At 35.6% G+C, this 14,459-nt stretch overlaps 1 protein-coding gene across 9 annotated transcripts in view; it reads left to right on the top strand.

Moving 5' to 3' along the window:
- Positions 1-14,459, top strand: part of KIF21A (kinesin family member 21A) — a 93,189-nt gene that overhangs the window by 40,989 nt on the left and 37,741 nt on the right. For 5 of the 9 annotated variants that reach the window (XM_052789508.1, XM_052789509.1, XM_052789507.1 and 2 more), the window contains exons 6-12: positions 429-596; positions 2,063-2,178; positions 5,676-5,871; positions 6,698-6,887; positions 7,610-7,673; positions 8,463-8,666; positions 12,097-12,135. In XM_052789508.1, coding sequence (XP_052645468.1) covers positions 429-596; positions 2,063-2,178; positions 5,676-5,871; positions 6,698-6,887; positions 7,610-7,673; positions 8,463-8,666; positions 12,097-12,135 — 977 coding nt within the window. The remainder of the gene's footprint in view (positions 1-428; positions 597-2,062; positions 2,179-5,675; positions 5,872-6,697; positions 6,888-7,609; positions 7,674-8,462; positions 8,667-12,096; positions 12,136-14,459) is intronic. The other 4 variants (XM_052789512.1, XM_052789511.1, XM_052789516.1 and 1 more) reach the window with 1 other exon arrangement.

The raw sequence follows: 14,459 nt of genomic DNA, 5'->3' as shown, positions 1-14,459 counted from the left end.
TAATAATATAATTAGTTTTTTTGTTTGTTTGTTTGTTTTTAAATAAATTTCCTTCGACAATTGATTTAAGACTTGTGTTCCAGGAGAAGTACAAATCTTTTTGCCCACCTTGCTGAAGACTTGTATGTTTTAATATATGTATCCCCCCCATTCCTCCAACAAAAAACAATTGTAGCTCATACTTAAAGTAATTGGTATTTACGTGGATCTAGAGCTGGGTCTTCAAGAATGATATGTTAGTACCTGTGATTAAAATGGAGATAGTTTTTTGAGAGATACTGTTGTAGTTGTAAGAGAATGAGTAAATATGGAAGGAATTGGGCATGACAAATAGGTAGTCTTGTAAATAATTGTTGATTAAACTTTGCAGTAGACAAATGTTAATGTGAAAGGTCTTACCAAGCTTTATGGGTTGTTCTTAATTACAGGATAATGCCACCGATAACAGGATAATATCTGAATCTTCTGAGATGAATGAATTTGAAACTCTTACTGCCAAGTTCCATTTTGTTGATCTAGCAGGATCGGAAAGGTTAAAGCGAACAGGAGCTACAGGAGAAAGGGCAAAAGAAGGCATTTCCATCAACTGTGGACTAGTAAGACTATACAACTTGTTTCCATAGGCTGTTGGTACCATCTTCTCTTCCTTTTTGGATCACTTGTTTTTAGTAATCCCTAAAGTAGAAACGTATTGTGTGCAGAATGAGGACTGTAGCATGAGATGTTAACAGTATATATTGATTCTTACTGGGTTCTGGCTTGCTAGTGTTTTCTTGGTTGGACTAGACCCTAACTAGCAAATTACAGTACTTGCAACTGTTGTGAAACATAGTTAGTTACTCTAACTTTTAAAATATATTGTAGAGTTCCTTTCACTTTTTTTATTTTTATTTTTTTATTCTGTCAAGACCCAAACAATTGGAGACTATTACAAGCAGTTTGCAAGGAGTACAGGCATGTAAAACATGGACAATTATTAAGCTTAATTGATCAATAAATGCTGGTTCTTTGTTATAATTATGACACATAATGTAAACCAACCCTGTAGTTATTGTGGTTATATTATATGGAAGAGAAAGATAATTCAGTTCAATTTCATCATTGATATAAGCACATATAAAGCCAACAGAAATTTGGGGGTTTAGGTGACATAGATGTATCCCTAACAAATAGGATACAGAATGTGCGAAGGTGAAAATCAGTGTGATAAAAGTAATATTTTATATGATCACGAAACTTTCATTTACAGTGAATTCCAGGCCTCAGCTTTGAGAAACAGATTGAAAGTGATTTAAACACTTCAAAGCAGTCACAGAATGTGGTGTATACACAGTTCTTCAACTGCTGGATGCAGTAAGACCATTTTCAAGACTAAGAACTGACTGTACAGGGTGCCATCTAGAGGAATGTTCTTTAATTTGGCATATGATTGAAGTACATGCAGTTGCACATTAAAAATAATTTTACAGGCAAATGTTAGGTTGTTTATAGACATGAATTAGACCCTTTTAGCAACAAAAGAGGATAGCTATGGACTACATAATTTCAAGCCTTAAATGCTTAAATACTCATCATACATTCTTCATTTCATATCTGTAGAGGTAATAAATTCTGGGTTTTTTTAATATTAATGCCCCATATTTTATTCTAAGTCTAGCATAAAGCACACTGATAAAATTATTTTTAAAAAGAATATAGCTACTGCTAGAAATAGAGATCACCTTTAATAATCATAGAAAGTAAACGTTTGTTACATGAAGTAGTTCTAACTTTAGTTTGCGACTGCCATGAGATACCAATACACAATGCACGCAAATTGTGCGAAGCACTTAGCACTTGCAGATACCAGACTGCAAGTCATCTGCCTCACTGTTGATAGCACAGAATTTTATAGATGTCTACTGTAAAATGTAAAAATCCTCAGAAATATTTTTTATCTTAACTTTCATGAGTATATTCATTTTTTTTACAATATTCAGACCCCAGTTTATAGCTGTTTTTAAAGTAAAACTACTCAAGAACTGATTTTAACTTGTGCATTACATGATTTGGTGTTTTATAGCTGGCACTTGGTAATGTAATAAGTGCACTGGGAGATAAAAGTAAGAAGGCAACTCACGTACCATACAGAGATTCAAAGCTTACAAGGCTACTTCAAGACTCTCTTGGGGGAAACAGGTATGAAAACTAGAACATTTTCTGTATTTCATTGTGAATGACCATGAATGAGTACATAATCTTCAGAAAGTAAAATAAACATTAAACAATGGATAAAAATAGCCACTCTTTTTGTTGGAGGGAGGTTCCGAAGTTAAATTACTGTCATGATAGAGAACACTGGCAATGCAGGGAAAAGATTTTAAAGAGCATTTTTGCATTGTTGTTTTCAGTGCTAGCGTAGCTTTACTAGACATGAGGCTTCAAGTTACTTAGAAGTTACCATTTCCAGGACAAGTCCTTTCCATGAAGACATCTTTAGATTGTAGATAGCATAAATGGTAAACTTTGTTATTGTGTTATAGCCTTATTAACTACAGCATAGTTTAAAGCTGTGATGAATTTCGCCTTCAGAGGTTTTTTTTGTTACTTTTTTTTTTTTAATGGCACTTAATTGTTGGCTCTGAGTGCCATGCACAGGAGATTGGAGTCAGCTCACCACAGGCACTGTCATCTTTTTGTAAAGGTTGTATACCTCAGGGTATAGTGCATCTGTCCAGTTATCTGATGTTGGATTACAGCCTAATAAAAACAAACTAGTGTATCACCAGAACTGTTTGTATGAACCCGTTCTGTATACCTACTGCACATACAAGGAAGAGAGGCTTTGGCCCCTGGAAGCTTTGTCTAAGCAAGCATTAACAAATTTATTAAAATAAAACAAATTTTGTATTTGTAACATTAACATGTACAAATACAAAAGGGAGCATAGTTGGATGTCTTTTAGCAAGGTAGTACTCTTATTGCTCTATTTAATCCAGTATGGCTGACGACTATTTTTAGGAGGGCAGGAAGCTTTCTGGGCATTTCACAAAAGAATAGGGAGAAGTGGAAGACAACTCTTAAATCATTGCTCTGCTTTTCAGAGAGAGAACTTTAGTTAAGACCTTGCAGCACTGCAGTGTAAGGAAAAGCAAAGAGCTGGTCAAAACAAGTAAAATAAAGGCTAGAATTTTCAGAAGTGCTTAAGGGAGGAAGAAACTCAGGGATTATGAAAAAATCAGCAGAAATTAAGAGCATAGCTCTTCTAAGCTCTTTCTGGAAATAACTACAAATAGCACTTCTTGACTAAATTTTATATCAAATACACTAGCTAATGAACATTTTTTCAAACCACTTCTAAAATTACACTTTTGTTGAAATTTTGACTCCAAAATGTTTTCCTATTTTACAGCTTCACTGCTCCCCCCCCCCGTTCTTCAGGAGAAATTGCATAGTATGGTATACAATGGACAAATAGCAAATGCTGTCCCAGAGCATTTTCAAGGATATTCAGATATATTTTTTTCTGTCTGTTTCTAACTGATGTTAAATTTGTGGACACCCATCACCACCTATTTTTGTTTATGTGATACACCTGCTGAGACATGTCAAATTAGCAGTTTGCTGTTAAGGAAGAGTTATTAACACAATTTGAATAATTTCTTATCTATGCTTTGGCAACCAAAAAGTGTGGGAAAGCTGAATTTTAATAAATATGCAGTTTTTCTTCCAGGAAATCAGATTATTAGATTTCTGTTAGCCTGTTCCATAGCCTTCCAAATTCCACCCTCGGTATTACAGTCCATATTATTGTTTCTTTTTTGCAAATACTTAAAAAAGATTTACTAGTAGTGATTCAGGTTAGATTGCAGTGAGTCCTGAGTTAACAATGATGAAAGCATTATGTCACTGTACCATTCTCACCATAATCCTGATTTTAAATATAATGCTGTAACAGTTCTGAAGCAGCATTTAAATATTAATATTCCATGAATTATTCAAGTAAGAATGTGGAGTATGGGTGTCTTTGGGAAGGACTTTTATAAAATATAATATGAAAAATGAGAACTTTTGTAACTTCTGGGGCAGGGGGAGCAGTTTAAAGAAGTGGTAAAATAAAGGGAGTAGAATAGGTTTTTTTTAAAAAAATAGTTCATTATACAATTCAGATAGGAAAGTGGAGTTCAAGTTGTTCAGTTTTCAAGACAGACACCTAGCAGAACCAGTCCTCTGAGGTTTAGAAAAGTAATCGCATTCTCAACTGAGAGCACAAGTAGTCCTGATGTCAGAATTAAAAATTTGTTCTTAATCTCACATAGTCTCATCTTGAGGACTAAGCTCAGTTTGGAGAACTGACACAAAGGTACACAGGAGGTCTGAGAAACTGCTGAAACTGATTCTTTCTTGTATCCTCAGGCTAGTTACCCTTTCCAGTTTAGTTTCTCGGTGCGTATGGTGAAGGTAATTGTTTGCTTCACAAAGGGTTGCAGGGATTAATTTGTTTGTCTCAGTCTGAAATTATAGAAAGTGAAGATCAGAATCCAGTCTGCCTAATGCAGATATTGCTCACTGCCCTGGAGACAGTGCAGTCTTCCTAACGCAACCACCTAAGCTTTAACATACAACAGAGAGGCAAATTCCTCTAAAGCCTGGAGGGGAGTACTGAGTCCATCAAATGTAGATGTTTTCCTCTGTCTCTTGAGAATTTAGGCCATGTAGGCATCTTCAGAGTATGATCTACAGCTGGAACTCTGGTTCTGACCCCTCTAGGCTGTTCTCATCTGATGTGAAATGAGTCTACTCCAGGGAGCGAGGGAAGAGACCCCCCATTTCTCCATCTGCCTGTTGAATGATGAAAGCACTTGGTTGGAATGAAAATTTTTTTGCCGTTTCCTGCTTTTGTCCCACTGGTTCTGTCTGCTCAGTCTTTCATTTGGAGCAGGGAGTATGTTCTCACCCTGCATGTCCCATGATGGGATGGCTAGAGGGTGTTGTAGGAAGATGGTTGTTCATAACCCTCTTGGGCCTAGAGCTCAGGTTCTGCTTTTTGTGGAAGTGCTCTAAGCAGTGGTGTTATGAAACATGGAATAAATACAATTATAGCCAGATGTACTAAGGGTAAGTACTAGCTTTTGTGCTTCTGTTGGAGAACAGGAGATAATTTGCAGTGGAGAATTCAGGCAGTTTGGATCTCGGTAGAACCCAAGGTAGATAATAGGTACCTTAGGGAGTTGTGTGCATGCATGGACACCTCAGATGAGCATTCAGGCAACTTTCAGATTAAGTAGGTACGCACCTCAGGAATTAGAGTAGGCAGTCCTGACAACTGTGTGATCCAAATCACTGTCTAGGACTTTAGGTTGATCTCAAGTTCCTAAGTCTCAGTTTGTGTATGATTAAGCAAACTGAATTTGGTTGAAAAACGTTTATAGGAACACCAATTAATTGCTTTTATAATTTTACATGCAGAACAATTAATGATCTGGCATCTCCTATGCTATGCTAGGGAGATACAAGATGTAACAGTGCTGAACTTTGTGGTTGATAGTCTTCTACTGTGAGTTAGGTCAAGGAATATTTTCACAAATGTTATGAAGTCACTATTCTTGTTTCACCTTCTATCTGAAGACCTGTTAGCCTCTCTCTGCTCTTTTTGTTCTTGGTATGTAACACTGACCTATGTTTCTAACTTCCAGTCAAACGCTTATGATAGCATGCGTGAGCCCTTCAGATCGAGATTTCATGGAAACTTTGAACACTTTAAAGTATGCCAATCGGGCCCGGAACATCAAGAACAAAGTGATGGTTAATCAGGATAGGGCGAGTCAACAAATAAATGCTTTGCGTAGTGAGATTACACGGCTGCAAATGGAACTCATGGAATACAAAACAGTAAGTTTATCCTCTTAGGATTTCTTCTGCTTTAAAATGCTTATAGTTCTATAGCTTTTTTTTCTGTTGGCTCCTTCCACTTCATACACTAAAAAGATTTGAACAGCAACCCTAACTTAAACAACACTTCTAATTCCAGTGATTACCAGATGTTTTTAGAAAACTTAGATTGCATCCACAGAGAAAAGATACATCAATGAATGCCAATGATGTCAACAGATGCTGCATTGTGTTTGCTATTTGAAAGGCAAAAATTGACCTTGTCATGCTCAGCAATGAGGAATAGTCACTTCTAAAGTAAAAATTACCACAGTTTAGATTGGCACATAAATGAATGTGTACAGTTACTGTGTATTGCTTTTAAAAACTTACTAGACAGGTAAAACAATTTGTGTTTAAAAAATATGTTTTAAATTATATAAGGCAGATACTAATACTACACAATGACCATTTCTTCCTGAAATTTAAAACAGATAATGTTTTCAGCAATAAATGTGGTTACCAGTGTTGTCCTCCTTTGTTATCCTCGAGACGGTATCCTGATTTCATAAAGATTTGTCTTCTCATTTCTTAACCTCTTCAAGAACTTGTACTTCAGACTAAGATGGAATTACACAGGACCCAAATGCTAAGGTGTGGGCCAGACATCAATGTTTTTAAAACTATCTATTTATCGATTGTTTTAAACTTTTCGATAGAAGATTATCTTTTGCTATGAGTGTCTATTTCAAATTTCAAGTAATCTGTGGATTTCCTTTGCCAAGTTAAAAATTTTTCATGTGTAGGTCAGCCTTTACTAGTAATAAAATATATTTACTTTCTTAAGGGTAAAAGGATTATAGATGAAGAAGGTGTTGAAAGCATTAATGACATGTTTCATGAAAATGCGATGCTGCAAACAGAAAACAACAATCTGCGTGTTAGAATTAAAGCAATGCAAGAGACTATTGATGCACTGAGAGCACGAATAACGCAACTTATGAGTGATCAGGCCAACCAAGTGCTGGCCAGAGCAGGTATGCTGTGGGTGCGTTGTGTGTAAACTGGTTCATAAGTTCATAAACTTAAATCAGTTATGTTCTTGCTTCATGGATCCTTTGGAATGAAGTGATGCCTTTGTAACAATAATGTAGGACCTGCTTTGGCAGGGATAGGCCCCCATCTGATTCTTTCCTCTGTTTCTGGACACTTCTATTATTAGAAATAGTTTGGTACCCTGATTTGACCATTCATTTAGAACTACGAGCAACATAAAATGTGAAATAATACCTTTGGATAGGAATTACTTGTATGCTTAGCTATACATGGACTTAAATATTTTGCTTTGGATGAGGACCTGGACACAGATGGGTGAATGTTGGCTTGCTTTTCACCTCATAGAATAATCAACCAATTCACTTACCATGACTGCATTGTTCTTATTGTGCACTGTTTGTCAGGTTACATTTGATTTATGGTACATGCATTGTTAGAAGGTGCTAATATAGAAAACAAATAAAATAGAAAAAGTCACTTGACAGAATTCTGCTCATATGACATAGAGGAACCTAACACTTAATGCAGCTTAAGGAGGAAATATATTTTACAAACCAGATAATATCTAAACATGTAGCCCATATGACTTTGTCTCTTTGCTGGTACCTTGTACCTAGTAGCTGTATTCAGATATTTATACTGTTACCGTCCTTTCTCAATCTTTCTCTTCCCCCCACCCCCTCTTTCTCTCTGTCCTTCAAAGGAGAAGGAAATGAAGAAATTAGTAACATGATTCATAATTATATCCAGGAAATTGAAGATCTCAGGTATTTGCATAATATGTTGTTGAACGATTTTTATTAAAAAAAAAAAAAGAAAATACTGGAAGTGTTAGCAAGTAAATACTTCAGCTGTTTTCCTATGTGGGGATTACTTCAGGACAGTGGTCCTTCAGCTTCTATGACCATCTGGTGTTGCTCTTGGCCACAAAAAATTAAAGTGTTAAAGATGAAGCTGACAATAGAGATGAAAGTAAGATGTTGCCTAAATAATGATGATAACTTGATATTGTTGCACAAAGGACAGCAAAGCTTAGAACAGTTGTTTTATAAATTCATCACCTTCTGTATAAGTGATAGTACTGAGAAATTACTTGTTATGATTTAGTGTTTAAAAAAACCATCTGCTTTCTCTTTAAATTAAAGTATTAAATATTTTAGATATTTTTATTTCTCTATTTCTTGGAGGTGTATCATGAAAAAAAAAAATTATCTGGCCTATTCCCAGTTAGTGTTAGAGATCTTGTGTAGCTTTCATGTAATATGTATATACACACAACGTATGCAGATATGTATCTGTACATATATCTGTGTGTATATTTATACAGACATCTATATGTTTCTGTCTAGGGTATAAATTATATGCACAACATACATGAAGGTTGTGTAAAATGGTCTCATCAAGGGATTTACTAGATTTGTATTTTGTGAAACTTTACCTTGGTTTGTAGTTTCTTTTTAAACTGAAGGTAATGCATTGCAGTTACAGATGCTAAAGAGTATACATCTCGTGCATTAGCAATACTTGTGATTCATGCTCTAAATTTTTTTTTTAAGAGCAAAATTATTAGAAAGTGAAGCAGTGAATGAAAATCTTCGACGCAACTTGTCAAGAGCTTCAGCAAGATCTACGTACTTTGGTGGACCATCAGCATTTTCTGCTTCTATGCTTTCTTCAGAGAAAGAGACAATGGAAATTCTAGATATAGCCAAGAAAGATCTAGAAAAGCTGAAAAAAAAAGAAAGGAAAAAGAAAAAGAGGTGGTGTATGAATTATAATGCTATTTGTTTTCTATTTATTAGTAAAGAAGTGTATTTTTTTGACCACAGACTTTAAAATTAATTCATTGTTGCTGTGTGGGTTTGGATCCTGAACTGCTGTTCCTTCGAACCCTTTTACACATTGAAGTTATAGATGTTTTTCTTCTGCATCTTTTCTTCCAGTGAAGTATGCAGTATTTGTACAATGAATGTCTCTGTTGTAATGAATTTTTCTATATAATTATGCACAATGGTAAAAGCACAGGTGCTTTCCATAAATTTTGATATTTTTAAAAAAAATTTTTTTTAAATGCTTTGAAATTCAACAGAAGTTTGCAAAACCAAAAATTATAAACTTTTTTCTACCGTACGTCAAAACTGAAACAGCTTTCTGAAGAAAAGATATTCTGAATAGCTGGGAATTCTTTGGTAGCTCTTGGAATGGCTTCTTTTGCTTTATCTTCTGCTTCTATAAATGTTTTTAATTTGAGGTTTCCTAATTCTCTGCAACATCATGCTTTGCTGTTTTTTGCTGTCCGACTTCTCATCTACTAAAATGCTCATAGACATTGATAAAAATGCCTGTTCAGACAGCAGTTAGTACAGCAAGGATCTGTTTGTGTACTCCAAAACTCTGATTCTATTAGAGACTTTTCCCTTTTCCTTGAAATTTTCCACACTTCTAATCTATTACTCTTTCTACTAATGGCCCTTCAGACTTCTTCTACAAGTTAAGAGTAAAACCAAAACAGTATAAGCCTGAAATATAGTTGAAGTATAAAGTAGACTTGAGTTAGTGATATCTGCAATTTGAGGTCCAATATCTAAATCCATTCACCAAGTCAATGTCTGATACTCGTGGAGAACACTCATTTTAATAACAACTAGATTCTTCCTTTGCATATCATTTTTAAGGAAACTTACACATTTATGGAGATTTTAGTAGATTTTGTGTCTCATGTTTATAGGAACTTGAGGGGAAGGTGGAAGTGTTAAATGAAATCAGCAGAATGTTCTGGCCTCTCTTCAGCCAAACGCTTCAATATGTTCTTTAACTGTAAATGCAAGAACAGAGAGATTTGATTTTGTATGTTTCGACACCTTTTAAAATCAAGCATGCATTTAGATACGTGTTTAGATAGAGCCCCAATTGTTAGTTTGAGGCCTGAGTATTAGGTACCAGCCAGGATTGTGACTAGAAAACAGATAAAGGTTACTAGATACATTGAGTAATATCTTTTATTGTAAGAGATGATGACTTTAAAAAAACATTTGGAAGTTTTACCCTACATACAGCAGTAAGTAAAACAGATGGTTGTTCTTTTTGGGTTGTTTTTTTTCCGAAAGAAGCTTCTGCATCCAGTCACACTTGTTCACACCAGGACAATAATCTTGTGAATGGCCAAGTGGTCTGATCCAGAATTGGGGAATACTTACTGTAAACTAATTTGAGATCAGTTTTCTATTCTAGCATTACAGAATTAGAGAACCATAGAAAAATGTAAGTTGGAAGAGACCTCTTGATGGTCTAGCCTCCATGTTAAAGCAGGTCTTCCATTCTACAGAATGGGATCATACTCTTCAAAGTGCTGGTGAGGTTTGAATCTGTTTACTGGCCCATCTGCAGACTGCTTTGCAATAAATATTTATAAATTTCTGAAGTGCATATGTTAGGAGAGAAATTCCTTAGAAGCTAAGAAATGTTAGAATTTGAGGGATTATGCATATAGGCTGTCATACTTGTTACCTGTGGAGTGCTTCTATCTAATTAATGAAATGCAAAGTCTGTGTTCAGAATATATCGCTGTGGATTTTTATTCTACTGAAATTTCAGGAATTGGCAATGGGTATGCTAATGTCTTGCAAAGGGACAATTTACCCTGCAGTTTGGAAGGGATTCTTTGCTCTACTTCTGTGTTCTACAGGCATTTAGCTGCTTTTACTGTACTATTTCTTTTAAGGGTTGCTGTTCTTTTAAAGTTGTCTAACTATCATTTTCCTGCTAATGGGATCAGTAAGCCTAGTTACTAGTTCTGCCCCATCTGCTACCTTTCTTGACCTGTTTGTTTCCTGGTTATGGGTCAGTATGATGAAAGGTGCATAATTTTAAATATATGCCACTTATCTAAATTGTTGTGAGCTAGCCTGAAGATCTAAGAGCCAGTTTCTGAATGAGCAGCAGGTATGTACTGCTATATATCTGTAGCCTTTAATAAGCATCTGTCATAAAGTTTATTGGAAACAGTTTACATGGCAGTAATGTTTTGGCTACTGAAATACTGACATGCTTGATTGGAGTGTCCCACAGTGTGACCTACTCACCGGAAGCCCCAGAGCAAACCTCCTACGTCCCTTTCAATCATTAGTGAGCCTTACATACCTGGTAACCTTTTTTGACTGTTGTCTTTTGACTTCCCTAACCTTTATTAAACTAAATTAGTGATAAAATAACATGGGATTTAGCGTGTTAGCTCCTAGCTGATACTGAAGGAAGATGGCAGGCAGCATGAGGTGAAAAGGCAGCAAAAGCTCTTGCTCAAAACTTGCTCATAATGGGAACGTGAGGAATTTCAGTAGTTGAAATTTAAGCTATCTTTACATATACATAAGTCATGCAGACATTTCTCTACTGATACACCTACATTTGTTCAAGAGGAAAAAGTACAAGTAAAAATACTAACACTTTGTCCATCTCATTGCTTCTGATGCATATTTTTTTTTAATTTATTAAAAAGTAACAAGCAATCATTGGCATGTACTTTTTGAATCCCAGAAAAATAAACTGTGGGTTTCTGCTTTTTATTTTAAAACAAACAACAAAACCACAAACCAAAAAATAAATACAATTTGAAGATTTTTAAGAATTATATTCAGAATATATGGTTTAGAATATTAGTACTAAAATTTTTTCATCACTCTTTTATATTACAATATGTTATCAGCATATATAAAACTAGTGCATTGGGTTCTTTCCTGATATATTCTTGAGGATATATAACTTTGGTTCAATGGCAGTACTTCTTGCAATTTTTGGTATTTTACCTGCCAATTTTAAGTGGCAAAAGAGGAGAAAGCTTTTTCTAGAACTAAGAGATTTTTTGAATCCATATTAGAAATAATTCTCAAAGTGAAATATATTGTCTATATCTAAAACTTCTTCCTTAGTGTAACTTAAATTTACCATTGTTGACAGTGACAGATTAGTTAACCTACAAATGCTGCTTCTTTGTTTTCTATTTACTTTCCAACTGTGCAAAATGTATTGCCTTTTTACTACTTGTTGTCTCTTGATGGTATCTTTTAAAATTTCATTTTAAACTCCACAAGCTCATATATATCATTTTTTACCTTCTTATCACTTTTGCTTTTCACTGTCTGGTTTGTCCTTCATTGGCTTGGCCTTCCAATACTGTACCTCGTGCTTTTGAAGGCTACAGAAACTTGAGGAAAGCAGTCAAGAAGAAAGAAGGTTGGAATATTTCCCAGGTTTTTAATTACCTGTCATTTCAATTAACTGGTTGTCATACATGAAAACAAGTTGGGCAGATTCATAGGTACTTCAAGAGTAGTTCATTTGGCTTTTCAATATTCTTTCCTGTGTTTTGACTTTCAACAAGTGTTTTAACCGGAAGAAACCTCTGTTGTGGAGTTGAGGTTGACTGAGATTGCACAGTGTTGAGCAAGCGTTCGTGGGGAGGTGGTGACTATGGGAATTGCTGCAGAATTAAGTAGACTTCTTTCTTGCATGGCCTGTATGGAATGAAAGGCAGGAGGAAGGTGCAATAGCTCATATGGTATGAAATGTATAGCAGGCAGTATACGACAATAATAATTTTGGCATGTGAGATCAAGAAGGTCTTGGACCTTCACACGTCAGTTAAGTCTGCTGCTTTTATTTTTGAAAGCATGTGACTGAAGTCTTGACCATTCCTTCTGTTCAGTTTCAGCCAAAGCAGTAGATAAAGTAGCTGGTCATAGAGAGCAGTTAAGTTGAGGCCTTAAAGAGAGAAATATACTGTCATTAAAAATGAAAGTAAAAGAGCTTTTATTTTTCAGCTGTCTACTTTGATCCAACGCGCCCCCCCCCCCCCCCCAATTCATGCAGATGATGTGAATCCACAAATCAGTAGCACTCAAATTAAGCAGTACAGTTCTGTCTGGCAGAGCTGCTCCTTTTCCTTCCTCCTGTCTCCCCTTTATCAGGCAGAACACAAATTCTCTGTAGCGGTTGGCTCTGTACTATGTGCAGGTGGAAGGGAAACTGGGGATTTGCCTCAATCTGCATGAAGATTGCAGCTAAGATCTGTTATCATTTAGGCTTACTAACCAACATAAAACAGAACATGTGAGCTGAGTGAGATGAGAATCTGTGGAAATGAGATTGCGTGTCTCAGTGTTCCCTGTTCTGGCATTTTTTTTTTTTCTGTACAAATCTGGTTAGGTTTTTTACTTCCAGCCTCCCTGGCTGCTGTGTAGATTCAGACGGTCCAAGCAAAAGCTTTCTGCCTTGCGCATGATCAGCTGTAGCTGGATTCAGTTTCACTGGTGATGAGTGGGGCAGAAGGAACCAGTTAGCACTGAACAGGTTAAAAAATAGTACAAGAAAAAATTGTGTGTGCACAGAAGTACTGTGTTACTTAACTGGCACTCTTAAAGGTGGCTTTTAGGTATCACTTGCCAAATTAGTGTCTCGAATCTACTGAATGTTTCTTATCACTGCACTGAGTATTGAATTTGTCCAAGAATTAGACCTCGAATCTCGGCTCCTTTTGGTGTCAGTGGAGGAAGATGTGCACTTTTAGTTACCCTGCCTGATCAGTGACAGCACATAACTTGCCAAACTTCTATGCAGCTGAGGTTAGGTGAGGTGGATTCCACATTATACAATCCTAACTGCATCTTTTTGTTATTACCCCCTATGGTGTCTAGCCCTGTTCTATCATGATTTCCCATCTGTTGGGGATGGTTTGGGTTTTGCACATGTAGTGCTAGAAGGACTGACATTTGGTCCATGACAACTTGCAGACTGCCACTGATTTTTGAATTTTACATTTGCATGTGACGTCTCAAATGTGCGCTTAAAAAATGTTAAAGCTTGTCTTAATGGCTAATACACCAAACCTTTAAAACAAAATCAAAAAAACCCTGCTGTAATTTGTGTAAGCCATCACTACAGTTCAGGTTGCCAAAAGAGGAAAGAATATAGAGATACTTGACTTTTAAATAAGTTTTGAGCCATAGTCTGAAAAACAATAGCATGGAAATATACTAAAATGTAATCTTAATAGCTGGGAAAAGTTTCTTTTTGAGACAGTCCTATTGCAAAAATTCAGTATTTCTCGACTCTTCTTGTTGTATCAATGCCTATTTTGAGCATTCCCTTGATGTCAAAGTAGATAACTGATCAAAAGAGTAGTTATAGTATGATAAATTAGGATATTGTTTAAGGCTTATACATAAATTTTCAGATGATTATAAGCACAGTAGGCTCCATTATAGTTTGAGAGTGTAGTAAAACCTGTAATGTATGTTGTACCTGCACACAATGTTCTTTTTTTGTTTTATAAAAGCTATTCTGGGTACACTGCAACTTCCATACAAAATGAGTACTTCTGTAGTATATGAAGATGTGTATTCTGATTGTCCCAATTGTGCAATATGCCTTAAAAAAATGTGCTAATCATTAATATTATTTTGCAAGCTAAGATTAAAAGCCATTAAGCATTATTTTATTATCTGCAGGATTTTGGAAGTTGTGTTTTACCCATGCCCAACACCTGTACCTTTGTCTAA

This window comes from Harpia harpyja, chromosome 6, assembly GCF_026419915.1.
Source record: "Harpia harpyja isolate bHarHar1 chromosome 6, bHarHar1 primary haplotype, whole genome shotgun sequence".
Lineage (NCBI taxonomy): Eukaryota > Metazoa > Chordata > Aves > Accipitriformes > Accipitridae > Harpia > Harpia harpyja.
This window is presented reverse-complemented; position numbering and strand designations above follow the sequence as displayed.